Below are 27,999 nucleotides of genomic sequence, written 5' to 3' on the forward strand. Positions count from 1 at the left end.
GTTCGGTTTCTGCCGTCAATCTGCCGTCAAATGTTAACAGATCCTGCTCGGTTTCTGCCATCAATCTGCTGTCAGAGTCTGTTAGCAGGCTCTGCTGGCGGATCACTATCCTAATGCGGACATAACGGATGCCAATTTGCTATCAACTTCTTCAGTAATCCGTTGCCAACCTGCTGGCAGATTGCACACATTTTGCTTACTGGGTATCTAATACAAAATACAAAAAAGGCATTTAGCGCTAAATGCGGAATACAAGTACGATATTACCAAACAAGCGTAGTAAAGTTTGCAGTTGTCGCACGCGCAAAGTACTTTTGAGTCCTAGTGACATCGTCGTACAATGTACAGTCTGTTTATAAGCGACTGCTGGAGAACAGAGAAACATTCAAATACTCGAATCCATCGACGTTAAGTTCGCGTTAGTTTTGCGTTTCGAGATTACTAATCACTCGTTTCACAAAATATGCGACATGGAATTAGATTCCGTAAAGAGAGAGAGAGAGCGAGCGAGCGAATAAAATACGTCGAACCAGCGAGTGCTTAGAATGAATATGAATCTTAGATCCCTTAACTTTCTTGACACGCAACGCAACAACATAAACGATAGCATTGAAGTATCTCACCAGTTCGCGAAGATCATAAACAGACTATCGTTGAATCACGATCGATATTTTATCCACAGCACCCGTCTCCCGATAAGCATCATTTCAAGTTTGAATGTCTACTGCACAAACTAATTATCTCAATCAATGTTATTACGTATTCATAAATTAATAATAATTACTACATTTATCGCGTTTTATAAAAATGTATTCTAATATAATCAAACAAATAAATTTACGAATAGTTATTATGGCAAATAGCTCCGTCGTCATGCGTAAAACAAATCCCTGAATTTTTCTCGTTATACACATCACCTAGAACACTCCGCCTACTGCCTCTGATATGCAAATCTTGAGCAATTAATAATTTTTTTATTATTGAAAATCTCGCAAAACGGTTCAACTCTATCTCCATACGAGCGTTAGCTAGAATTTTATCGGCCACCCTGTATAGACATTAATAGCCTGCAGTACTCCAATTGTTATCCACTATTTAGCATCATGTTTTATTAAACGAATAATGCAGGAATAGAAATGTCTCGGTTCTGTATTGTATTATTGAAAGAACTTGAGAGCACGCCATTTTACATTACATTCCAATAGCTAAAAGTGGATTGGATTTTGACAAATTTGTATGAAGGTGTGCAGAACACTGTGTAAACGATGCACGAACATTCGAAGATATTATGGGTATTTATTAGATGCTTCTTTTCCAACTTGTGTGCCCAAGTTTTATTTTTGCTACATATTTTCAAAGATGAAGTGCGCAAACAAGAGACTATGACGTATAGAAAATTGAATAGAACGTTTACTTAGCTAACATCTGTGCACAGTGTGGCCACTACACGTAATGGTAAACAGTGTGACATAAAATTCGTCGTGAGAGTGATATACGGCATGTTTATATTTTTATTAAATCGCATTGCGTTTTAAATTATCATCCGTTCGCGAAGTAACATAGACATCAATTTCTCTCGGTGAGTATTTATCAAAATTCCTTGACTTTCGACAGTAATTGTAAAACGGATTTTTGGAGTGCGGCACGCAATTAGCATGTCGGTTAAAGAGGTTAGGTTCTAAGTTAGTCGGAGCAGGTTTCATTTTTAGGTTTCACTGCCTGATGAGCAAGTAAACGAAGTAGTTTTTATCGATATATTCACGTATGCTTGTTACGCACTTTCCCGAGATGGCGTAGCAATGCATTTCTTCGATTTGTGCCTGACTTCACATTTATTCACGCGATCATCATGTATATTTCATTGTTGGATGCGGTATGAAAAACATTTACCATTTTTAATATTTATAATAATTGATTTGATTATTTTTCAGTAACACATTAACGAATTGTCATATAAATTTTGAATATACTATTGGGTTGGCCAAAAAGTAATTGCGTTTTTTTTTATATAAATAAAAGGCGAATTTTTCATGGGAAACAAAAACTTTATTAAACAATATATTGTCCATTTTGTTTGATTATCTTTTGCCATTTTTCAGGCAACTTCATGATTCCGCGCTCAAAAAAGTTCTTATCTTTTTCAGCAAAAAACAATTCCAACAACGATTTGATATCCTCATCAGCAGTAAAGGTTTTACCATTCAAGACGTTTTGCAAAGAACGAAACAAATGGTAATCTGATGGTGCCAGGTCTGGCGAATATGGTGGATGTGGTAACATCATGGTAACACATCCCATCCAAGCTGCAACAATTTTTCACGAGTGACCAAACTTGTACGTGGTCTAGCGTTATCATGGTGAAACACAACACCTTTGCGATTCATCAATTCTCGACGTTTCTGTTTGATGGCATCATTTACTTTATCCAGTTGACGACAGTATACGTCTGAATTAATGGTTTGATTCCTTGCAAGCAGCTCAAAATACACAATATCTTTAAAGTCCCACCAGACTGACAACATAATCTTTCTTTGGTGAATATCTGCTTTTCAAGTGCTTTTAGCAGGTTCATCACGCTTGCTCCACCATCTTTTTCGTTTGACGTTGTTGTAGACGATCCATTTTTCGTCGCCTGTTATCATACGTTTAAAAAATGGATCATTTTCCTCACGTTTCAAAAGAGAATCGCAGATGTCAATACGCTTAGTGAGATGAATTTCTTTCAGCTCATGTGGTACCCAAATATCGATGTATCCAAGTCGTTTTAAATGGTTTTCAACACTCGATTTCGATATGTTAAGATTCTCAGCAATCTCTCGTGTCGTTAAACGCCGATTCGAATCGATCAGTGCCTTTATTTTGTCATCATCAATTTCGATTGGCCTTCCTGAGCGTGGTGCATCTTTCACGTTAAAATCTCCAGATCGAAATTTAGTAAACCAATTTTGACACTGCCGCAGTTTTAAAGCATCTTCGCCATATACATCAGATAACTTTTTATGAGCTTGCACAGCGTTTTTCCCTTTTCGGAAGTAATAAAACAAAATATGACGAAATGTTCTTTTTGATTTTCCATTTTGAAATCGACGGCAAACAAACAATTGTTAACGAAATCGTGTACTTTCTTTTTCTAAAACAAGCTTGAACTGTGAGTTTTTAACCTACATAATGAATTTGCGGTTTAGAATGAAGTTAGTTACATTTCAAGACATGTATGTCCATCTATTGGAAAAAAAACGCAATTACTTTTTGGCCAACCCAATAGATTATTATTATAAAAATGTCTACAAAGACGACGAAACATAATTTTGCCTGATGAAATTTTGCTTAACATGTAAAATATAAGATAATATTTTTTAATGTTTACTGCAATTATAGAATGTTATATGAAATTTTACTATTTAATATTGCGAACTGATCTCCAGAATGCATTTGGATATACATATAAGCGACACAAAAGAGAAGATTCTGATGATACACTTTTATTTCTGTTAGCATTGTTATCATTGTTCACGCGAGGTACATACGTCGATTTGCGCGTCGTAAGAAGAGATGTTCCCTTTATTCGAGGTTTACGTGAACCGAACTCGAGACTCTCGATCGAATGACGAGACGTGCTTAGTCGACACTCAACGAAAAAAACGGAAGCGCATGTCGGTTATGAATTAACGCGCGAAGGGAACAATTCACGGGCATAACATACGAAGCTACGGGATACTCGTTAAAGCACTAAATAAATAAAAAAAGAGGGGAAAAGAACGATACCGCGATGCGTTTCTCTCGAAGAAACAATTCGATCGCTCGATTCCACGATTCATAAATAACGAAAGAACACGGGCGCCTCCCTTGCGAGTCGCATCGATTTCTTTCTAATTAACGGCGCTCAGAATAATTAACAATCGCGTCGTGTGCACGCACGACGGCATTTTAAGGAAGGATTCGGCGCCCGCGTTTCTTTCGGCTTAACTGTATTACTTAATAAGGAGTAATAATAATAATAATAAATACAGACGAGACAATATTCCAGAGCCTCACACTTTATATCTTCAATTTCGATCACGATCGCTTTTCACAATTTTCCTACATCTTTGCGCAATTACAATTCCTCGTCACGGATCTCGTGTTGCAGCAATACCGCGAGATTTTCTATCGTGTAACGCACGTTCTCAGCTCTGTGTTAAATAAAATCTCTACGTCGCAAGCGTTCGCAAGCGTCGTGCGACGCGAGGCGAGGAACGGAGCTTCTCTCCTCGAAAGATCGGCCGCCTTCGAATTTCACCGCATAAATTTTCCCGTTGTTACAAACATTACAACGACATTGCCACTTTTTATTCGTTTTATCCGATTCCAATTGCAATCGCTTATTCAGCTGACCAATTTGCTCGACGTGATTTTGCGGGAAAGAGATCGCTCGATGATCCATTTCGTCGACGAGACGCTATTAAACAGGGTCAGTCTGAGAAGAGATTAACCCTGGTATTCGTGTATTAACTTTCTATCACGTGGCTGCTTAAACATTGATAGAATCTCGTCGCTGGTTTTGCTGAATATTTCAGTAGTTCCAGAGCCCCCCAGCTCGCGTAGCTCCCGTCCGAACCAGTCGGACGGTACGCTTTCCACTTGGCAGCCGAGGACGGTTTTGACATTTCGACGAATATTTTATTTTATTGTTTTTTTTTCTTTCTGCCGCAACACATGCAGAGCTGCGCGTTGTCTCGCCTCGATGTTTTGTTACAAATGGTCATGGAGGGGGACTGATGAGGATCGACGTTCGTAATGGAAGCGCTCGTCGAGCGGTCGTCGCATATTTCGTTTCATTCGCGAGACACGTCGCGTTTGCAAAATTTATGCAGCGAGATCCACCGCGGCGCGCGCATGTGTGTGTGTAACCGTAATACTGGTAGCAATCATTGTCGCGAAGGCGTAGCAAGAAGGAGCGACACAACGTTTTCCATTCGAAAGATACATTTTCCTGACGCGAATCGTCCTCTCCTATATTTTCGTCATTTATTGGCTTCCCGTCAGAAAAGTCAAACTGGTTGAATATTTCAGCCGCACTCGTTCTCCGAGATATCGCATTTTAGAGACCCTCATGAGAGGTATTAATACAAATTCGTACACGTTATGATTTTACACCTCGAAAAAGACAAGAAGAAAAATTCTTATTCAATTACCTCGTGAATTCCGTTTGCTTGAAGCTGAAAATTTTACGAAAATCCGCTCGTTCTCGCTACCTACCTCGCCAAATTTTCGATTTACCATAGCAAGCTATGTTTTATTGATCTTTTTACTTAATGTTTCTTTAAAGCACAATGAGGTCTTCCTCGGCTTTTCGGTCCTCGTCGCGCCGCGCCCGGCTTCGAACTCTTGCGACTGCCTCTTTCACGCAGCGCGGGAACTTATTTCGATTGCCTCTTACGTCCCATGTTGCAGATCTTGAAATGGCACAGGGACATGTCTGAAACAGAGGAAAGCAGGAAACATTTCACTTTCTGTTCTTTCCATCATCGCACTGCGGTTACTTATTCCATAGATCGCGCCGAAACTTCAATTACAAGTGTCAATCGACGAAATATCTCGATCATTTTAGCGCTGCCTGTTCATTATCGGCGATTCCGACGATCGCAATGTAGCTCGCCGGCTACAGATCGGCGATCTCTTTTTCTCAAGCCAAATCATTCGCAGAATCAATCGCGCGTGCGGCACGTAGTGCGTCACGCGCCAATTGCTCCAATCAATTGTCGTCGATCGCTTTCGATCGAACGAGGCATAGATTGGCACACGTATGATCTATACCGGTCGCGGCATATCTGAGGAACTCATTCGCGAGGTAGCCAGTGAGCTCTCTCGCAAATGTCTTCAGATTGTTTTCGTTTCCTCGAAAATGGCACAATTTTATTGGTATTTGCAAAAGTTCACAAACGAACGGATTGCCTGAAAAGATGAGTCATTTTATTGGGATCAAACTATTGCCCGAAAGATAGCAAAAGGTTATTGATAGTAACACTTTGATTAAAATATTGTCATCTCATTGTTATTGATAAATACAAATAGCTTTTATTACACATGTGAACTTTTGCAAACATCTTCATAAAATCATAAAATTGTGTAGGACGGATGACGCGCGCATATCCCTCTGCGTTGTAAGATTCTCTCTGAGAGAAGGGCTTCGGTTTTCCGAAACGTGCGCAGTGTGTGTGTACGTGTGTCGCATAATCCGCGGCATTCGATCAACGAGAACCGACAAAGACGACAACAGAAACGGAACTTTTCGTGGGCGTTTAATGGCCAAGCAAGCTATTACATCGATGGAGATCAACGGGATACACCAATTTTTCCAAAAGTCTCGAACACGCATCTCCCGAGTTTCTCAAAATATCGTGACGGCGTATCATGACGCGTAGGTATCACGGCGATGCTTCTATACAAGCCATTCGAAAAGTATCTCAGTAAAAAGAGATACGCGGCAATTACGAAGAATATTTCACACGACGCGATTCTAAGAAAGAAAAAGAGAGAGAGAGGAAGAAAGTGGGAAAATCTCTCTTTCTTCTTTTATTTATTTCATATTTTATTGCTTGCCTGGAATCATTTCAGTACGTCACTTGTATTAGTGTTATGGAGAAAGGATCATCTCTGAAGCAAAGTAAAGTAATTCTTGCTTTGTGTGTCCTGCTGTATTTTTTGCAAGATGTAAGCTATCTCGAACGACCTCCCCGACAGATCAAGATTTTTTTTCGATCAGAGAGCTTGACCTCGAATCGCAATCTTGCAAATTCTCTCGCGTCGCTCTATATCAGACGTAATCGCATCGCGTATCACACTCGAATTCTCGTATCTTGATACTTACAACTGACTGCATTCGTGCCCTGCCGTTTGCCCGGATGCTGCTGGTTGCCGTGGTGGATCATAGCCGCGGGTACCGGTAGCGCTTCCGGTTCCGAATAATCCGGCGAGATCGTGCGCTCTCGTTCCTGCGCCTTCGCCTCCAGCATCGCCTGGATCGCGATCTGCACGTCGGTGATCTCGTGTTCCTTCTCAACCACGCGGTGCTTCAGTTCTGTCAGCTGTTTCAGGCGATTCAGCAACATCTGCAGCAAACGAAACGCGTCGGAGATTAACACGATCGTTTTGCGCAATGCAACCATTATTAAACCACTCCCGTCGCGATAATATTTTATAGGAATTTTCATACAAAACAATACAGCGCAACATGATGTAGAGAATAAATAAAATAATTATTTGCTTCGCGGAACGATTGCAATATTTTTCAAAAGGAAACAATCTCACACACAGCTGTCATAGGAAAGATATTGGACAACTCCATTTGCAGCGTAATATAATGATTGTACCATGCTTTTGCGTGCACGACGTCTGTTCTTTTAGTCGATGGCTGTACTTACGAGACTCTCCGGGTCGTCCGCGAAGTTGTCGCCATAGACGAAGCCCGGCGCCAACGGCTCAATGGGTTGCGCGAGAACCTTCTTGCTACCGCTGGCACAAGACAGCACGAGTGCCGCCAGCAGACACAGGCTTGTCCTAGCGGCGGTTTGTTGGCTAGCCCTTTCCGTCATTCCCTCGTATCTCGTACTCTCTGCGACAGCAGGAAGAAGAGGAGCGCTGCGCTTTAGTATTCGCGTGGGAAAACCGAAAACCTTCCTAATTCGAAATTCGAACTCTTAATAATATCAATACAAGAAGATATTTAAAATATAGGTACTCGTAAAATTATGAGAAAATTATAAAATACTCAATTGATGTCAACAAAAATTCTCGTTTATCAATAACGTTAATTCGTGGATTCGTGGAGGATTTAAAAGAGAAGAAATCTGTTATAGATTCCCGGCACGTTTGCTTCCATTTTCCGTTCTCCCCCTCTGCCGATTCTATTCTATTTCAAGTTTCGCACGGACTCGAGCAAATTCGAACCGTTGCAGCTCTCCTTAATGTCGTATCGAGTCTCACAATCCCGTCGCACCGAGATAAGAGTTCGCGGGAGGAGGTCAGTTCGCGAGATAGTCGCGCTCGGCACGAGCGAAAATGGACGTCAGAATGCATCGGCAGAGTCAGCTCGTCAGCGGCCCGACGCGTTTCCACATCTAATTGATTTTACCGTGAACGCTGACCGAATCTCGGGGCGGGAACCGCACAGAGCGATTCGCGCGGGGGTCATCACGGGGATTATCCTTTCGCCGATAGAGGGGTATCGTATGGCGGATGTGCGGTGGTTCGCGCGCGATAACGAGCAGAATCGCGAGACGGAGGGAGGCCGACCGCGAGTTATCAGCGAGCAGAATTGTCAGCGATGCGCGTGTACATAACACAATGACGGGATGCGTTTCGACAATGGTACACCATCGACTCCTCTCCGTGCGATCGCGCGCACGATGGCGCGCACTCTTAACGATTATTTATAAATTCTAAATCGATCCCGTCGCGATTTCCAATGAGTCGTCGGACCAACGTGCCGCGGCGCGTCCGCGTCGCAAACAAAACGATTAGAAATCAATTCGTCCGAAGCGCGGACTCGCTTGCATTCGTTCGCGACGCAGAAGCTCCTCCGGACTGCCCGGCGAGGGTTTAGAAAACCCAAATGTGGCGGAAATGATCGGTGAAGCAGAGGAACAAAGTAAAGAGAGAGAAAGAAAAAAAAGAGAGATCTCCATTCGCTATGGTCGAAATTCAATTCCGATCGCAACTGCCGAGGGAAGACATGACCAATGCGAAGGCATCGATAACAACTCGCACGTCGGTCATTCTCGTCCCCGTTTAACCGAGCGCTGATCGAGTTTCCTTCGCGCATTGCGGCGGATTAAAGTGTCGACTGTGAGATTCCTCGATCGCGATCGCGCTTACGTCCGATCGTAACTTACTCTGATCGTGATTTGAAAAAGAGAGAGAAAGAGAAAAAGAGACTCTTCTGTCTTCGTCGATAGGGCGACGATACGCGGCGCTAGGTAGAATGAGCAGCGAAGAGCTGTTGCACCCTCTATTATACCCGCGCGCGAAATCCTCCTCCACCCGCTACCGCCCAGGCGCACCTCTCTTCCTACCACCTGTATTAGGTGTCCGTGTATGACAACGGGGAAGAAGAAGGGCAGTTAATCCTCGCTACCACGCGCAACCCTCCGCGCTACCCTCCCGGCGCGATGGGTCCCACCACCGAAACGTGAAACGCCTACCTATCACCGCGCGCGACCACGTGCGGCTCTTTTTCTCGGCGCCAACGCGGATCCGGTTAAAATTGATGAATTATGCGTATTCCCTTGTTCGACGTGAGTCTGTTTCATTCAGTACTCCATATCGATACTTAACGTTTCACAAAATTGCTGAATTATGTGTATTCCTTTATCGAGGTGCGTCTGTTTTATTCGGTATCAATAGTTCCACGGTGCCTCGGATCTTCCTCGGTCTCGCAGCTCTCGCGGCCGAGCAAGATGCGCCAGATTGACGTATCACGAGTGACGAGAAAAATGACGCGTCCGCGTTACGAGGCTGCCGATAATTATTGAATCGCGTAATGAAAACAAACCGCGTCAGCGTCCGAAGACTGAAAGACTACTTTGCCGAATGTTTCCCCAACTCTGCGGGCTCGAAATCGCGGAATTTCGCGAGACAAGCATGCAGGGTGTACGTGACTCAAGGGTGCCCATGGCTCCCGCGAAAATCGTAACACCGCTTGCGGCAGAGAGAAAGGAAAGGAGAGGGGGAGAAAAAGAGTGACACCCGTCTCTTTCCGAGCGATGAATTACCATATTGCGATGAGCGAATACTTAAAATTAGATGGAGCTCGGTCCTATGTCGCAGGCCAGTGGTGACGCGCGAGGTGACGATAAGCGGCCCTCGCGCTTCTTATCGCACCATAATGCGAGGAAACGAGGCGACGGCGACGGCGGCGACTTGCACCGGTACAGGAAGAAAAAGGAAGAGTTATCAAGATTCGGCTGAGATTCTTTCTCCGTTCTCCTCGCTACTTGTGCATGCGATCGTTAGTTCCGTAAATAAATCGCCGCGCCAAACGCGAGTGCCCTCGATCCTGTACGATCCTCGATCATCATGGATCGAGCGCAATTCGAATCCCCCATTCAGTTTTCGATAGCGGAGTAAGAAGAGAAAGAGAGAGAGACGTTTATTTGCACCCTGGGACTAGTACCCTCAGGCGCTCAACCAGCAAAATACAAAGCAAATGAAAAGAGTACAATAAGCCTCAATTACCGTAGATACACGACACAAATTATACATCGCCTTACATAATAAAAATAAAATAATATAAAAATAAAAATAAAATAAAATAAAATAACAATAATAATATAAGCACAGAAAGCAGGCAAAATAAAAAGAAAGAAAAATTCCCAAGCTCTACGTAAATCATGACCAGCATGTAGTAAAAAGCCTGCTACAAAAATTCAACTACAAATACAAGCTACAATAAACATACTCTCTCAAATATATCCAATATTAGATTACATTAGTACGCATTACACAAAAAATAATCATATAATTTACACTTAAAATTCGAGACCGTATCGCAAGAACTAATTACACAAAAGAGAGAGAGAGAGAGATATATCATTTATTGGAAGCGTTTCGCATTCCGAGTATTGTACTTGAGCCTAATGAGAGCTTGATAAGATCTTATTAATACAGGATCTCGATTGTAGCAATCTGCGTATTAAGTGTGACGTAGTTTCACTTATGCGATTGTAGTCGCTTCGAGTTCCGATATCGAGACGCGTTCTCGCAAGTCCGAATTTGGTCAGACTTGGGAGAACGCGGAGAGCTGCACAGAGATGCGCAGAGGAGTATTGCGGAATCCAGCCGAGTCTTATGTAACACAATATGTTATATTTCAGACATGCATAATTCTTTTATAGTCACAATATAGCCGATGAACAGAAGGTGTCGATTTGAAAGTGTTAAATGGGATTAGCCGAGAATGGCGGGGGCTTTAGTGTTTTTAGAGATTAAATTTAAAAGAATTTTAAAGATTACTTTTTAAAGATTAAATTTCGTCACAGCAAATGCATTGTCAGACCACAGACAGACGTGTGCGTCTATTTAGGGCGAATTGCCTTACAGTTACACGCATAACGCATGCACGTCATCGTAGCAACTTGCGCAACTATGCGCTTACCTTTATCCGGCCCGCCTTCGCTTTGCTAATAATCTAAACTAATACAAAGCACGATTACGTTCGACTGCAGGGAGCGATCCGTGGATCCTTGGTTTCTCGATTAGCGGAAACCGCGTGTACAAACATTGCAAACGCACTGACACAGGGAGCGTGGAAGAGACTGCGAATGCGAGCGGAGATTTCGTGAGATGCTTGCAAGATATCGCGATATATCCAACATGGCGATTTAATCGAACCTAATTGCTCAAAAATTTTTTTTATACACTTATGTAACAAAATGCTAGATAATCTCTTAGAATTAATGATGATAAAATTGTAAGGTTATTCTAGAATAGTGTACATTGCGCATTATTGCAAGTCTTCGCAACGAAAGAATATCGGGTGTTTTTGAACATTTAGGGAAACTTCGTTCCACGCACGCGTGCGTGTGTGTGTAGGTGTGCGTGTTTATCCTTGATTGTTTATGATAATAGACATGTAAGACTTCCCGTAGCTGATTGGTAAAGCGAGAAGCTGACGGTTCTGTGCTACAAAACAAGGATCAAAAATATAAAATAAATATTTTCCGTACGAAGGACTTTTGCTCTCGAGAAAATTGATTCCGCAAGATTGGAAAATTCTGAGAACGAAATCGTAAGCTTTCCGCCGGTTTCTGATAGGGGTACCTTGTATCTTATTTGCGATCACGCACATATTTGACGTTAACATCGATCGCATTCGGCAGGTACCAGCGATATGTCGAGCGACGTCGAGGAGGAACGGCAGCAAGAAGAAAAACCATTCGCGGTGGAGCGCGCGAAGACTGGCCGCGCCAAGTGCAAACGGTGCAAGTGTGCGATCGAGAAGGGCGAGATAAGGGTCGCCAAGTACGTGACGAGTTTCTTCTCGGATGGCAAACTGATGCCGGCGTGGCATCATGTCACCTGCATGTTTGAGGTGTTCGCTAAGCAACGGGCGACTACGAGAAGGATCGACGATCCGGCAGAAGACGTAAAGGGCTGGGAGGAGTTGTCCGATGATGACAAAAAGGTCATCCTCGACAAGCTCGAGGAGCTCGAGAAATCCTGTAATTATTACGTGCGCGATACTCGTGTCTTGTACGCCCTCGCGTGCATGAGCGCACGCGTGCGATTTATTCGCGTCTCTACGACGTCTCGACCGATTTACCGGAGCCAATTAACGCTTGAGCCCAGTCGATCGTATCTTCCTTCGCATTATTCCGCGAGACGAAGTCGTTTGGCGTTACGCGCACGGAGAGAGAGGAAGATGGAGAGAGATCATTCAAAGGTTTCTCCCCGGTGAAACTTCCGCGACTTCTAATAGGTTTTCTCCTCCCTTACAAGCGTAGCTTTACAACGGAAAGTTCCAAAGGAGCTCAGCTTATAAGAGAAAGAGATTGCTACTCTCGGGGGTGGAGAAGAAGTTCATCGATATCGGGGAGAGATTACAACGCGTTGTATCGTGCTATTTTGTCTCGCGATTTTGCCACTTGCGATTAAAAGTCCGCCCGCGGAAGACGACGTTATTTTTGATGACGTAGGAGAGAGCGAAAGGGGGTAGAGAGAAATCGCACGCTCCGAAAAGGCAGCTTCTGTTATTTTAAGTTTTCACTGAAATTCTGCTTTCTAATTAATTCGTTCTTCCAGTTCCGGCTAAGGTTGCGAAGAAACCTGCGACACCACGGAAAGCGGGCGGCCCTTCAGGTAGTTCCCTGAAGAAGACGACGGATCAGACGCCGAAGAAGGTCACGACGATCGATAAAGAGAAGCGTGAGGAGAAAGATCGGGAAGAACGACAAAAGGTGCCCTCGAAGGACGATTCGTTTCGCGAGTTTCGACGCGTATGCAGCAACGTGGCCGATGTCGACGCTTACACCGACAAGAGCGCAATTATCAAGAGGATGTTCACGCAAGGGTCTCATGGCGGTAAGTCGCTTTGCGTTATTCTTAACAGGATTAAGGATGCGCGTGTAGCTGGAAACATGAAACACAAACCGTTCGAACGCTTTCGCAAGATTATTTCGACTCTCGGAGTCATTTTCATACACAGGACAATTTTCATGCCCTTTCCGTTTGTGTTCCGCAAATCCTATCGTACGTCCTGTAGTTAATTATGTTCTCCGCGCTGAAAATTCAGTGATTAATCATTAAGGAAGAAAGGATGATGCGTATCGCGCGGGTTCGAGGTACGCTTTAATCAAGTTCATCTGTACACTTGTAAATTCGGCACGTTCGGCAATAAAGTTGCGATAGCTTCGGAGATCACCGATGTTTCGGTGACCTTGATAAACCGAAAGGAAACTTGGCAAATCATCGCTCATGCACTTCTCGAGGCCTCGGAAGCGTTACAAAATCTCTCTGGGCTCGCGACAGAATTATGGAAGAAAGCGCATTATGTCGCCTATTGTACTTTTTTCTTAATACAGAGAGAAAAGAATGTATTCCGCGTCCGAGAATGGGAGAGTGCTTTATTAATCAAGATTCCCGCGATTTTCGTGGATACGCGTAAAAATGTGGGGGAAGGAAAGGTACGTAGGCGTTTATTAACGATACCTCTTGTTGCTGCCACGATAAGATTTAACAACATAAATTGGTAGATTACGCAAGATTACACAATCGAGAAGAAACAATTATAAAGCATTATAATTAACGTAAAAATAAAATAAAAATAAAAGAATAAAGAAAATAAGACAAAAATAAAAGAACAGGCATGATATAAATTATGCCAGGAATAAAAGACAATAAAAAATACTAGAAAAGATATCATGAAATTATCAAAGATATCATGAAATTTAACGAAGACTTAACATGTTCAAGCTTATAAGATGGTGGAGCGTTATTACATATTTTTTTTGTTTCTCGAATGCCAAAAGATACGATGATTGTCACAACTTTCAAAGCTACTAACGGCGCATTTTTGGAGCTTATCACATGTTGGGATTTCGACCGGAAATACAATGTAATATTTACACTTAGATAGCAAAATATCGTATTTATTTTTTAAACTATCTCGAACTTCTTTCGAAATCACGACATAAGATACACGATAGCGCTATTCTGCAATTAGATTACTTCGTAACTCCTTTATTCCCAATCGAAAGTAACGTGTTGCTTGCAATGATATGAAGCGACTCTTGATCGGAAGCTCCCTGAGTTTTTAAGAGAACTTGAGAAATCTATCCATAAGATTAGTAAAATATCTTATAAAAATTTTGAAACTCTGGACAAATGTTTTTTTCTCGGGGGAAAATTCTGGTTTTTTTCCAGCTTCAAGCAAAAGGGACTGAATAATTGTATTAAAGATTGATTTTCCTCATTTCTCGATAAGAATAAAATTAAAGATCAAAGCTCACATGAATTTGCTGCAGTCAGGGTTTCGCTGTTGATATTCTTTACAACCCTTCTAATTCATCGAAGATGTTCAATGGAAGAAGGAGAAGAAGAAGAAGAAATAAAGAAGATAAAGAAACGATACAGAAGAAGAAGAAATGGGAAACACGTATCGCCGAGTCTCGCGAGACAGAGGAATAAACCAGAATGAATCACGACGTGCATGCGTCGCGTACGACGCGAAAGAGCAAAACGAGGGCGGCTCGCCGCGCTCTCGGATACTAGCCAATCTCTCATCAATGGGAATATCGACGACCGCGGTCACGCTTTTCTCCTCCGCGTAAACATCACGGGAGATCTATCGCCTCTCTTGATCCCCCGACGCGGGGCCGCCACTCGTCCGGAGCTCCCTCTTTTTGCGTTGCTTTATTTCTCATTCCATTGCGCGATTTCTTCTCTCACGCGCGCGCCACGCTCTTCCTCGCGGAGAACTCGCAGCCTTCTTTTCGCACAGTGTCCCTCTCTCCTCCTCTTTCTCTCCCGCTGTCGTTCGCACGCGCTTTTCTCGGAGGCCAAGGGGCGAGTTAGTAAATATGATACCGGAATCGGATACAAGGAAACCATTAATCACCCAAGCACGCGCGCGGATGAGACCCGGGTACCGCGGCGGCCGCTAAGTGGAAGATTTTTACGGGGTTATCTGGCCGGGCAGAGAAAGAGAGGCATCACGGAGCGCGAAACCTCGCGAAGCCCCCCTAGAGCTCGTCAAAGTCTCGCAAAAAGCTACGCGGCTTTTGTGAAGTGACCTTCTCTCTCTCTCTCTCTCTCTTTCATGGACGTCTACCCCCTTTTAAATGCAGCGACACTGCGTCGTCATTCGTCGAAGCTCCGCCGGTCCCACAAACAGCAGCATCAAACTTTCAAAAATCATTATTTATGTATTCCCATTTTGCCGCATGACGAGGTCGCGATCTTTGCCGTCGCATGAAATAATGGCGGCCGATGCATCCGACGAATGACGACACACGATGCAAATACGTAACAAGCGAGATTGGAAGTAACGAAGACAATTTTATCGAACTTGCGAACCGAAATCGAAATTGTATAGTATCGAATTCGGACAATGCTCTCTCCGAACTTGATTCTCGCGATTTCCGCGAGGAATACTCACCGTCGTTGTCGCAAGGGTGGAGGAGATTCTTCTCGAAGCGACAGTTATCAGGCGCCACCGAGTTCGCGTTCCTCCCTTGTTGTCTTCTCGAAAGTGCTCTTCTCTGATCGCGCGCGCGGCCGCGAAATGTGATCGACGCGCGACAGGGGGTTGCGGAGGCGCTTTATAAAATTGTTTGCCCTTGTGTATGCTTTGTATATGTCCTTGCGTACTCCGTCGGTGATCGCGATTGCTTAAGTCATCGCCGAATTTTCGCGGACGCGCAATGGGACGGATATCGGTTCTTTCTCGGTTTTCGCTTTTTCGTACACCTCGCGGTGATCACTATCGATTCTCGCGCCGCGCCGCTGGGCCCCGGTGTCTTATAAGCTCTCGGAGGGTTCCCCACCTCTAATCTAAAGGCCGAGAGTTCTCTCCTCGCGAACGTTGCAGGCGATGCGACGACGAGCCCCTTCTCGCGTTAGCCAGCTTGGCTCCAGACTATTTCCTCCTCTCACTCCCTCGTTTCCTTCTTTATCCCTCTCTCCTCCTTCTTCTCCTCCACTTCTTCCTCCTCCTTCTCCACCACCGTCCTCTTGGCCTCTCCCGTTTGTCCGCGAGTCCCCTGGACTTTTCTTATCGTCGATTCCGCCGTTCGCATCTTTGCCAGCGCAAAGCTGAATGGTCCCGCGCTTTTTCGCGCTCGGCGCAATTACGGTGTCCGCGTCCACGCGATATCACGATGTGTTACGATATCGCGATATTACGACATACATTTATGCGCGAGGCGGCGCGTATCGTCGCGTGCATCATCACGCGATCATCTGCCACGCGAATCGCTCCCAAATCTACACGCGGTACTCGTTGCGCCTCATCAACGATGTTTGTATTTTATCTTTAGGCCTCTCTGTCTCAGCAGCCTCTTTTGGCATCCCATTCATGAATATCGTATTCCGCCGTGCGCAACGAAGTACTATTGCTACTTGCGAACAAGATAACAGGAAATTTGCTACAAATTTTCACTGCAAATAAATAAAGTTGAACGCATGTAAATAGGGAGATATCTTTATTGCAGTCTGTCGAAAGAAAGGAATTTGTACGTGGGAGTGATGCTGTATACGTGCCCATGAGTGGCGTGAGCAGCGTACGAGCGCTCCTAATCGCTCATTCAGAAGTGTATTAACATGCCCAGAGTTTCTGTATCTGGTCATTTCGAGAGGTCAGTGAAAAGTAGCAAGGATATCAACGCTCGTTATCACGATAGATACGAAGGGTTACACAAACGGAGAAGGGGAGACGGCAAAGTCGCACGTGCAAGGCATTTTGCTAGACGTACGCAATCGTAACATGAGTACGCAGTATGTCAATACATGATCGAATAGGCGCAGCATTCCTATATGCCCCGAAGAAACTATTTTTCACAGTTTTATTATCGCAGTGTCCTCCCCGCTGTGTGCTCTGTTTGCGTTACACGCCTGCTTTCTTAGAAATATTACAAAGTATTCCCAGAAGTATTTTCAGATGTGCCGCAACTGTTCTATTAGCGAAAAGAATGCCAATAAAACTGCGGAATTTTCAATAAACAGAAAACGTGACTGCGAAACGACGATTTCTATTAGATCGGTGCATAAGTTCTTGCATCATAAATCGATGAATGAATCGCTTTAAAAGATGACTCTTCCTTTTGACGTGGTACTCGCATGTTGCCGGAAAGATAAGGAAAAGTCGTAGAAAACGATAGAAAATACTGTGATCGATTTATCGTATCGATACTGTCATCGATAGTTTCATTTCAATAAAGAAAAATTGCAGAATCGGCAAGAGAACTCGTGCACCGACTGAATAAAATAATAAGAAAATGAGAAACGCAATTGTGATTGCGATAAATAATTTGCGAGGCAAATTGCGCGCCTATCTCGCGCGACGATACTCTTTCTTGGTTTTTTCTTGCAACTCCGATGAAGTGTCGACGGCGAAATCCACGATCAGGGTTAATTTCTACGGGCGGAGAGGGGCGCGGCCGATTTATCTTCCGCTCGTGCACAACGCCATACGCGTCCTGACGCAATCGTGGCAGCAAAAAAAGTCATTGGGAAGGCAAGAGAAAGAGAGCAAGAGATGGGGCGAGAGGAGGAGGAGATGATGGAGGAGAAGAGGAAAAAAGAGAGGGAAGCTCCCGTATATCGCGCGGGCGATACGCGATGTACGCGCCGATGTTTCGGAGCCGATGATTGCGATAAGCAATAATGATGGTGTCGAGTCGCGCACGCGGCGACCAACTAATCAAAGCGGCGGCGCCTACGCGATCGTAATTGTCGCTTTCGATTGCGACAACGTGTCGTTGGCAATATTTTTCGCCAAGGATCAAAGGGGGCAGAGAAGAGGCAGGATGAAACGGAGGCGGAGGCCGTTTCGAATCGCCGCGATACGGAATTCGGGCTTCGTCGCGAGTCGCTCACTATTCTTAGATACCATTATTTACGAATCGCGTGCTCGATCATCCGTTTCGATCAGACAGCGGGAGAGAGAGAGAGAGAGAGAGAGAGAGGAGCGGAGAGGTAGAATCCGTGCGATCTGCGCAAAAATCTGGCCGCGTTAACGCGTTCAAAGGCTCGCCGAATTCGTCGGCATTCGTCGAATGAAACGTCGATAGTTTCGCGGTAATGGATCGCGGACAGCATCGCGGCACACGTGGCTTAAAAGCCGCGTACTTTGCGCTCAAATCTCTTTTGGACCGCTCTATTTTCGCCGATGATCGAGGGTTCTGCGCTGAACGCGAGGTCCGGGCGTCACGCAGCCACGCAGCCTCCGACGGCGAACGGCAATCCCATTTTCGGAGAAACCAGATGACAATATAATCTGCATAGCAATATTCGTGCGAGCCTCGGGTTCATGCTCCGCTCTTTTCGTCTTGATTCCTTCAGGCGGCTTTAAGGGTGACATCGTGCTTTGGTGCAAGCTGTTGCTGCCTGGCGCCGTGAAGAGAATTTACAATCTGCAGAGCAAGCAGCTGATCAAGCTGTTCGCGCGACTGTTGCTCCAGGACGAGGACACGATGTTGGAGCATTTGGAGCAAGGTGACGTGGCCGGGACGATCAGCGTGTTCTTCGAAAAGAGCGTTGCCGTCTCGCCCTGCACCAAAAGCGCGTTGACGATTCAAGATGTAAGTCTCGTACAATATCCAAGGATTCAAGGATCGTGAGGATCCAGAACAATCGCGCGAATTAGAGAGAATCAAGAAGCTGCACGGATAATTAATTCGATTAATTATCTAATTCCGATATGCACGACTTTTGATTCTCGTTGGCAACAGAATAGTTCTCATCTTGTCATTAATCTCTAAGTAGTCTCATTAATATCTTAAAATTTCATTAATGAACGAGAAACGTCAATTTTTCAACGAACAGGTCGACCTTTTTCTGGAAAGATTATCGCGTTTAACCAGGGAGGAGGAACAGATCCAACACTTTCGATCCATCCTCGATAAGTAAGTTTGTCGATTAATCGTTAATTTCTCTCTTCGCGCTTTTTGCACGCAAAAACTCTTTTTGAATATTTATCGAATAAAAAAAGGAAACGACGAAATCAAAATGCGTATTGCGACGTGTATTTCCAACGCAAAGAAGCGGGGAACCCCGTTGTCAGTGATCCTCGCTCGAGAAATTTGCCTTATCCACTTTATTTACTTTCCATTTGAAACTTTCGTTTATCGCAAATTTCGTTTTGCCTGGCAAAGTCCTTATTCTCGCCAGACGTGCACTGCATTCGTAACTGAATATCTTTTTATTTTCCTTTTCCCATTTCTTTTATCGCCCGCAAGTGCTTTCGATAAGTTTCGATCAATTCTAGATGTACCTGCAACGACCTTAAGATGATCGTGCGTTTGATCAAGCACGATCTGAGGATCAACGCTGGCCCGAAGCACATGTGAGTGTTGAGCCCCTTCGTGAGTGTCAGTCCCATACAATCTTTCCCTCCTGACAACGATAATAATATACATATGTGTCATTATCCAGTCTCGAAGGTGTTCACGTGGACGCGTACAGAGCCTTTCAGATGTCCCGGGATTTGGAAGCGGTAATACGACGTTTTCTACCGAGTTCGGGGGAAAAACCGTCCACCTCAGATTCACCCTTAAGTCGGAATAAAGTAGCCCTCTCGCTGATGACACCCGTTCTACCAATGCTGGTATATTCCATAGAGCTAAATTTACTCTGTTAGTCGTTTCGTGATGATCATTTATTGATAGTAATAACAATCATGTACATAATTTAAAGCAACTGGGCAATTTGGAAAATAAATAAGTGTTTAAGTTTTAGATTAGGAATTAGAAATTGGTTGTTGCTATCGTAAGTGCTTTATTAATGATTAATATTAATATATTAATCATGATAAATTATGTATAGGAATTTATAATACGATAATGAATTAATAATTCACACATTACAATGGTTAAAATAGTTAATTTATAATAATCAATAATTTTGTTATATGTTTGAAATTATATAAGTATCATTATATTAGCCGCAATTATATACGCGATGATTGGCTAATCAGCCAAATAATTAATAAATAATTAATTAATAATAATTAATTAATAAAGGCAGAAGCATGCACATCCGTGGAAATGGCGATGCGGAAGTGCCCCAATGGAATGTTATCAGAGGTCAAGTACGACGGCGAGCGCGTGCAAGTGCACAAAAGCGGAAATGACTTTCGATACTTCAGTAGATCCCTGAAGCCAGTTTTGCCGCACAAGGTACAGACGAATGATTCACCAGCGACCGAGATTCTCATTTCACGAAGCATGGACAGATATCGCTGAGATTTTTCGCATATACATGCATCTCGTTTCCACGAAAACGTTATCTCGAAAATCGTTAATACAAGATCGACGCGCAACGAAATCAACTTGATGAAATCGAATTCGAGCTCGAGATAGATAGCTTTTCGGATAGTAAAGTAATAATTTACTTCTTTTTAGGTGAACCTCTTCAAAGATTACATAGCGCAGGCGTTTCCCGATGGTGACGATTTAATCCTCGATTCCGAAGTCCTCATGGTCGATAACGAGACCGGGCGACCTTTGCCATTTGGCACTTTAGGGGTCCACAAGGTGCGACAAGTTTCATCGAGTGTTCCCAATTATTTTTTTCAACAGTTTTTGAAGCCTCAATATCATTTCTCTTTGATATAACGTTCTTCTTTATCTCTTTTATGTCATTCAACTTATTTTGCAAAATTTGGCATCAATAGTATAATCAACTAATGAATTAATATGCTAATATCATACATAATAATTTATGTTTGTGCAATGTTTTTTCTATGATTATAATGATAATTTAATATACAATCGAACCGTTTTCAGAAAGCCGAATTCAAGAATGCTAATGTGTGTCTTTTCGTCTTCGATTGCTTGTATTATAATGGCGAGATACTTATAAACAAGTAAATGTCCAATTTTGCAACACTTTATGATACAATAGTAGCTTTATTTGATGCGATTAATTTTATCTCGTAGGCCCATGTTGGAACGCAGAAGAATCCTGAATGACAGGATGACCGAAATACCAAGCAGAATAATGCTGTCGGAGATTCACGAAGTGCATGTAAAAAGAGAGACTGATTGTCGTTTATCTGCAACGATATCCTATCTCTCGTGAGTTATGATTCTCATTTTATTTCAGGACCCGCGAGATTTGGCGGAGAGAATCGTTCACGTACTGAAGCTCGGCCTGGAAGGTTTGGTTCTGAAGGATATTGATGTGCGTATTGATTCTTGAGGAATGTTTCGTGTTGCAGAGATCTGGAACAAAAGGAATTGAGGGGGCACGAAATATATACTTTGTTACATGTTTAATTATTTGTTTTTCATATTGATCTCGGACGATAAGTATAAATTTATCAGGATATCTGCAGCACTTTGTTATCGTGTCTCGCGAGTTCCTTCGCAAGCGCGACTGTCGCCTCGTTTCTTTCGAGATGAGTCGACAAATACTTCGAAATGCGTACTTTCAGAGCAAATACGAGCCCGGCAAGAGACACTGGTTGAAGGTAAAGAAGGATTACTTGTGTGGAGGCGCGATGGCTGATAGCGCAGATCTCGTCGTGCTTGGTGCATGGTACGGCACAGGCAACAAAGGTCCGTTTGCTGCAACCGTTCGTTTATCACAATTTAATGCAAGAGATCTAGATGCGAGATAAATGATTGATGAACGAGTATATCGCACTCGGAAATAGTTTTTATCAAATGATTAATTATCAAAAAAGTGATTTGTTTATTTATCAAAATAATTCTTGATAATGTCAAAAAAATTCTCGAAACAATTCTTCATCCCAATACGATTTTCCAAAAGACACAATATTAGCAAAACGGAGATTTAAAATCTTTAAAGCAAACGTTAAACGAAATTACAAATGTTTAAGAGAAACTTAATGAAATAATGATGAATTCTCAGCGCTATTTGATTTTCACGAGATCCTCTTCATATTTCTGGAAATGGTTTTATTCGATTTATCTTCGCAGGCGGTGTGCTGTCAGTCTTCTTAATGGGCTGTTACGACGAAGAACGCGATAAGTGGCTAACTGTTACCAAAGTAAATAAAATAATTGTTGATGTATACGTATACTTACTTAATTTTTAATAAATTTTAAACAATTTTTATAACATTTAGTATAATTATTTATATAATTATTATCATATCCAGCTTTATGTAATTCAGGTCGACTTTTGTCATAAAAATTTATATACGTTTATCGTCGACGGCAGGTGCATACAGGACATGATGATGCCACTCTGGCGGTACTCCAAGACGAACTGGACATGGTGAAGATCGGCAAAGATGCAGAGAAACTGCCGAGCTGGTTGCATGCGATAAAGCCTATGATACCGGACTTCGTGGCGAGAGATCCTAAGGTAATCAATAACTCAAATAGATTAAACTAAATGAATCACATCGATTTAATTTAATTTAAAGCTCAAACAATATTTTACATTATCCTCAACGTGTTTCTTTGTACGTTTTCCGTCCTTTTCTTCTTTTTTCTCTTTGTAGAGGTATCGCAGAGGAAGTTAGCAACTCGAGATTCGAAGAGTAACAATCACTTTGTTGATTATCATGTGAAATTCGATTTATTAGAAAAAAACGAAATACAAAGAATTTAATCAGGCCGCGTTAGTCGTGTACGCGCCGCTATAGAACGTTTGGAACTCGCTCGATAAATTTGGAAAGCGTACAAAGATACAAATTTTTCGAGCGAATTCCAAACGTTCTATTGCGGCACGTACACAACTAACGCGGCCTGATTAAATTCTTTGTATTTCGTTTTATTCTAATAAATCGAATTTCACATAATAATCTACAAAGTAATTGTTACTCTTCGTATTTCGAGTTGCTAACTTCCTCTGTGATACCTCTACAGTCTTTTTTTCTTTTTCTTCTTCTTCTCTTTCTTTACCTATCTGAATTATTCTGTTGTATTTTCCCTTTTTAGCATTTTATTCTAATATTTTCAAGTTGGTTTGATCTGACTTGATTAATTAAATTATTAACGATCAATGTCCGATTTTTGGGAACACAATTTCTTTCACGATGAATAAAATTAAATAAATAATAAATATTGGGTTGGCCAAAAAGTAATTGCGTTTTTTTCCAATAGATGGACATACATGTCTTGAAATGTAACTAACTTCATTCTAAACCGCAAATGCATTATGTAGGTTAACAACTCACAGTTCAAGCTTGTTTTAGAAAAAGAAAGTACACGATTTCGTTAACAATTGTTTGTTTGCCGTCGATTTCAAAATGGAAAATCAAAAAGAACATTTTCGTCATATTTTGTTTTATTACTTCCGAAAAGGGAAAAACGCTGTGCAAGCTCATAAAAAGTTATCTGATGTATATGGCGAAGATGCTTTAAAACTGCGGCAGTGTCAAAATTGGTTTACTAAATTTCGATCTGGAGATTTTAACGTGAAAGATGCACCACGCTCAGGAAGGCCAATCGAAATTGATGATGACAAAATAAAGGCACTGATCGATTCGAATCGGCGTTTAACGACCCGAGAGATTGCTGAGAATCTTAACATATCGAAATCGAGTGTTGAAAACCATTTAAAACGACTTGGATACATCGATATTTGGGTACCACATGAGCTGAAAGAAATTCATCTCACTAAGCGTATTGACATCTGCGATTCTCTTTTGAAACGTGAGGAAAATGATCGATTTTTGAAACGTATGATAACAGGCGACGAAAAATGGATCGTCTACAACAACGTCAAACGAAAAAGATCGTGGAGCAAGCGTGATGAACCTGCTGAAAGCACTTGAAAAGCAGATATTCACCAAAGAAAGATTATACTGTCAGTCTGGTGGGACTTTAAAGGTATTGTGTATTTTGAGCTGCTTGCAAGGAATCAAACCATTAATTCAGACGTATACTGTCGTCAACTGGATAAAGTAAATGATGCCATCAAACAGAAACGTCGAGAATTGGTGAATCGCAAAGGTGTTGTGTTTCACCATGATAACGCTAGACCACGTACAAGTTTGGTCACTCGTGAAAAATTGTTGCAGCTTGGATGGGATGTGTTACCACATCCACCATATTCGCCAGACCTGGCACCATCAGATTACCATTTGTTTCGTTTTTTGCAAAACACCTTGAATGGTAAAACCTTTACTGCTGATGAGGATATCAAATCGTTGTTGGAATTGTTTTTTGCTGAAAAAGATAAGAACTTTTTTGAGCGCGGAATCATGAAGTTGCCTGAAAAATGGCAAAAGATAATCAAACAAAATGGACAATATATTGTTTAATAAAGTTTTTGTTTCCCATGAAAAATTCGCCTTTTATTTATATAAAAAAAAACGCAATTACTTTTTGGCCAACCCAATATAATACACAGTCGTACAGTTTCTATCGTGCTTTATAAATACTAGATATAAATACTATTGGTATAAATACTACAATCAAAAAACTTAATACAACGATATACATAAACGATAATTGAAAACTTTTACAAAATACAATCAGTTGAGTTTTATAACGAATCCGTGTAAAGATAATCTTTTTAATGAGTTTATTCTCTCTTCTCCTTTTATCCTGTTTGGGTCTCCACGTTTCATGATAAGAAGCGACGCGATTAAAGTCGCATCGAAACGTCCAACGTTGATCCGCTGTTAATCCCGCGGTAAACCATTAATCATTATTTCGGGGAAAACAGAAACAGCCGGTATGGGAGATAACGGGCGCCGAGTTCACGAATCAGGGAGTGCACACTGCCGAAGGTATCAGCATACGATTTCCACGCGTGACGCGAATCCGTCACGATAAAGATTGGTCCACAGCCACCACGCTGAAAGAATTGCGCGCGCTCTTCAAGAAGAAGCCCGAGTCTGTCGACTTCGGTCTCCTGCTGGGAGCGTCGGCGAACACTGAGGATGTGTCGAACAAGAGAGCGATTAATGTCTCCCCAAAAAAATTCGGGAACGTGAAGAGAGAAACGAGTCCTCCGAATGAGCCGTCGACGAGTTTCAAGGTCAAAGAAGAAAAAAGTCCGTCAAAGGTAAAAAAGGAAGCACTGGATGTTCAGATGACTAAAAAGGAATCACGGAGTCCTTCGGGAAGATTTCATAAAAAACGAAAGAACGATGAACATGACGAGAGTTCAAAGAACGTCACAAAAGAAGAGACATTGGAGAGGAAGAGGTTGAAAACGAAACACGAGATTAAGCAGGAAACAGAGACTTCTACATTGGCAAGAAACAAAGAAGAAAAATCGGATACGGAGAATAGCAAACAGAATCGTTATATCGATCATCTCGACGATAGTATAAACGCCGAAGAATACTTGGAATTCTCGACGGATTTTGATTCAGATGTTGAAGATAACGTAAGTAAAAACGCACCGATGACGGAAGTGTACTAATCTACTCAGCGTTATTTCCATTTCTGATTTTTGTTAACTTTTTACTTACGTTTCGTTTATCTTACTGGTCGTCTCTTCAGAGAATATTGTTAATACAATTGTTTCGTTCTTTTCTGTATGTTCTATATCCTTCGAAAACCTGCTATAAAAAATCGTAATATAAATTTATAAAAATAATTAGATAAAGTAGTAATAAATAATAATACTTTTCTCTTCTTCTCTGTCGTTCTTTCTATCTTTTTATCACAAAGTTCTTTGCAGAGGTCCAGTAATGTCCTGCAGGATGTCCGAGCAAGCCTCGCGCCCGACTTTGACAAAAGTAGGAGGAAGGATACACGGAGAATGCTGAGGACGTATCCTTTTTCTTGGTCGTTACTTTATGCGACGATAATTCACGCGCCATTGTGTTTGCTTAATGACATTATATTTTTATGTTCGCCATTAGCTGCTTGCAATTTTATAAAGGCCTGACGATTTTACGAAGGTGTCGCTCGTTTCCACGATAATTTCATAAATTTTTACCACCTCCGTGTTCTCTCCCGATCCCTTAATTGATTTTCGAAGTGGCGTAATACTACTGGCGGTCCTGCATTAACAAAAACGTTCCATTATCGGGACACGTAATTCGTGCACTTTTTTTATGCCTGGCTTTGCGACGTAGAATCGCATTGTGTCGCTTTACCCATTCCGCTCGAAAATATCTTAATATAAATTATACTGGAATTTTACACGTACACACACCATAGAAAAACCGATCGAACATTAAATTATGTTTCATTATGACAATATAATTATCCATTGAATATGTGTAAACGTATGTGTTTAATTGTACATTTTATATTTCTCTCAAAATAATAATTGCAACGATTAAAATATGCGTAATATGCGCATTATAAATAACGTGGAAAGCGTAATTAACATTCTGTTGTGTACAAAGCACAAAACGACATAAACACGGTGTGGTGCAACGAAATCAAATTTCTGGCAGGATACAGTGACCAGGCATTGACGTTGCCTCGCGTAGAATCTTCATCCCTCGAGAGACCGGTTACCTCGGTTGTCAGCCGCATCATGCAGTGCAGCCGCGAGCTGCGAGATAGAATTCATTTTTCTCGTTCTTACGTGCGAAACGTTTGCGTTCGCTCCCCCGGGGCGAGTGTAAAACCGGGAAAGCCGGGCATGACGTCCGAAATACGATTTTCCTTGACAACGTTAAAACGGCTAGTCTTGGCGCCACGATAACGGAGAATAGATTCGACTCGACCCATGTCATCCACACTCGCGCGGAAATTCCGACTACAGTCGTCCTAGAGGTAAGTTTGCATCAGTTAAATAGCATAATACACACACAGGCGTGCGCGCACTCACGCGCGCCGTGGAGATCGCAATTTGCGATTACACCCGTTGTAACTGAAGAAAAGGGATGCTCTTGGCACATCGGGGAAATTCAAGGGAGAAATTCAATTGAGCGAGCAAGTTCTGCTAAATTGTTCGCGAATATTCGTTAAAAAAATTTATCGTCCACGTGTGTGAATGAAAAATTCGGGACGGGAAACGTGGCGTGCTCTGTTTCTCGTAGCCACGATTGTCAAGTGACGCAACGACAAGTTTGATGACTAATAAAATTAATTTGTAACATTAACGCGATAATTGAAATTAATATCGGGAAATTGAGCGAGCGAAAATTTCTCACGCACGATTGTGGAACAGCAAGGCCGGCTGCAGAAGGGAGCGGAAGCTATAACCGAGTTAACCGCGGTTAATACCACGGCCATTACTGTCTCTGCCCTGGCCTTTAACACTTTCCGTATCCTGGAAGCAAGTTGCCGGCTCGATTAATCGTCAGCTTCAATTACCGGCCCGCCGTTGGCCCGCGCCGTAATTCCCCTTCGTAATATGGAGATGTGCGTGTATTGCGAACGGAAGGTGGCTAGGATGTCTTCATGATTATCGGAGTATTACGCTGATAAGGAAATTCTTGCCTTTTTTCCTCTCATACGACTTTTGCGCTAATAATACGAAAAAAAGGAAACTGATGAGTTTGACGATGTTCACGAGTGCGACACGGTATGATGTTCTTCCTTTCTCATTTTGCAAGGAATTCGCGGACTTCCCCAAGACCACCAAACATGTGAATGTGTCCTGGCTGGAGCAGACTGCCACGCTGTCCCGGAAGCAGGACGAGGGTTGGCACGCGGTACGACTCGTCGGCGATTATTGTAATTGTCCCTGCACGCATCGATAACGCAGCAAGTATATTATATTAATGTTCGCTGTATGTTGCGATGCGCAACGCAATCGCTTCATGTAATGTTTGTAGAATAATACTGGAATTAAAGCATCCCACGATGAAAATATAAAAACGAATACATTGTGGAAGAAAAATCATTGATTAGATTAACACTTGGCTTGAATGAATAAAGTTTACTGCTACAAATTATTTTGGTCGAC

At 42.5% G+C, this 27,999-nt stretch overlaps 2 protein-coding genes across 9 annotated transcripts; one reads left to right on the forward strand and one right to left on the reverse strand.

Annotated features, from left to right (window-relative positions):
* Window positions 1–51: 51 nt before the first annotated feature.
* On the forward strand, window positions 52–27,988 carry LOC105279906 (DNA ligase 3). 5 transcript variants are annotated; one of them, XM_011340023.2, is made up of 19 exons: window positions 52–1,579; window positions 11,859–12,200; window positions 12,781–13,059; window positions 18,538–18,776; window positions 19,021–19,100; window positions 19,463–19,540; window positions 19,630–19,801; window positions 20,217–20,372; window positions 20,598–20,729; window positions 20,982–21,061; window positions 21,135–21,222; window positions 21,301–21,378; window positions 21,632–21,755; window positions 22,140–22,210; window positions 22,384–22,530; window positions 24,844–25,512; window positions 25,810–25,901; window positions 26,774–26,861; window positions 27,647–27,988. In XM_011340023.2, exons 2-19 carry the CDS (start codon window positions 11,870–11,872, stop codon window positions 27,791–27,793), a joined length of 3,051 nt encoding a protein of 1,016 aa, XP_011338325.1. In that variant the 5' UTR covers window positions 52–1,579; window positions 11,859–11,869; the 3' UTR covers window positions 27,794–27,988. The 5 variants fall into 5 exon arrangements, with proteins under 5 accessions (XP_011338325.1, XP_011338328.1, XP_011338327.1 ...); XM_026971499.1 differs by lacking the exon at window positions 52–1,579 and adding an exon at window positions 2,278–2,334; XM_011340024.3 differs by lacking the exon at window positions 52–1,579 and adding an exon at window positions 9,086–11,767.
* Window positions 3,467–16,007, reverse strand: LOC105279907. 4 transcript variants are annotated; one of them, XM_011340028.3, is made up of 4 exons: window positions 15,635–16,007; window positions 7,404–7,594; window positions 6,851–7,091; window positions 3,467–5,458 (listed from the first exon to the last, which is right to left on the reverse strand). In XM_011340028.3, the coding sequence occupies exons 2-4, from the start codon at window positions 7,572–7,574 to the stop codon at window positions 5,400–5,402; spliced, it is 471 nt and encodes a 156-aa protein (XP_011338330.1). In that variant the 5' UTR covers window positions 7,575–7,594; window positions 15,635–16,007; the 3' UTR covers window positions 3,467–5,399. The 4 variants fall into 4 exon arrangements, with proteins under 4 accessions (XP_011338330.1, XP_011338332.1, XP_011338334.1 ...); XM_011340030.3 differs by lacking the exon at window positions 15,635–16,007 and adding an exon at window positions 8,874–8,962; XM_011340032.3 differs by lacking the exon at window positions 15,635–16,007 and adding an exon at window positions 8,114–8,345.
* Window positions 27,989–27,999: the final 11 nt, after the last annotated feature.

This window comes from Ooceraea biroi, chromosome 7 (assembly GCF_003672135.1).
Source record: "Ooceraea biroi isolate clonal line C1 chromosome 7, Obir_v5.4, whole genome shotgun sequence".
Taxonomy (NCBI): domain Eukaryota; kingdom Metazoa; phylum Arthropoda; class Insecta; order Hymenoptera; family Formicidae; genus Ooceraea; species Ooceraea biroi.

What these genes read in the sequence shown, in the direction of transcription:
- LOC105279907 (XM_011340028.3), bottom strand. Translation starts at nt 7,574, where the DNA reads ATGACGGAAAGGGCTAGCCAACAAACCGCCGCTAGGACAAGCCTGTGT. An exon ending in CGGACGACCCGGAGAGTCTC is followed by an intron (nt 7,092 to 7,403) that starts GTAAGTACAGCC and finishes CGTTTGCTGCAG; the next exon opens with ATGTTGCTGAATCGCCTGAA. An exon ending in GGGCACGAATGCAGTCAGTT is followed by an intron (nt 5,459 to 6,850) that starts GTAAGTATCAAG and finishes CCTCTGTTTCAG; the next exon opens with ACATGTCCCTGTGCCATTTC.
- LOC105279906 (XM_011340023.2), top strand. Translation starts at nt 11,870, where the DNA reads ATGTCGAGCGACGTCGAGGAGGAACGGCAGCAAGAAGAAAAACCATTC. An exon ending in CACCCGTTCTACCAATGCTG is followed by an intron (nt 19,802 to 20,216) that starts GTATATTCCATA and finishes TAATTAATAAAG; the next exon opens with GCAGAAGCATGCACATCCGT. An exon ending in AGTGGCTAACTGTTACCAAA is followed by an intron (nt 22,211 to 22,383) that starts GTAAATAAAATA and finishes CGTCGACGGCAG; the next exon opens with GTGCATACAGGACATGATGA.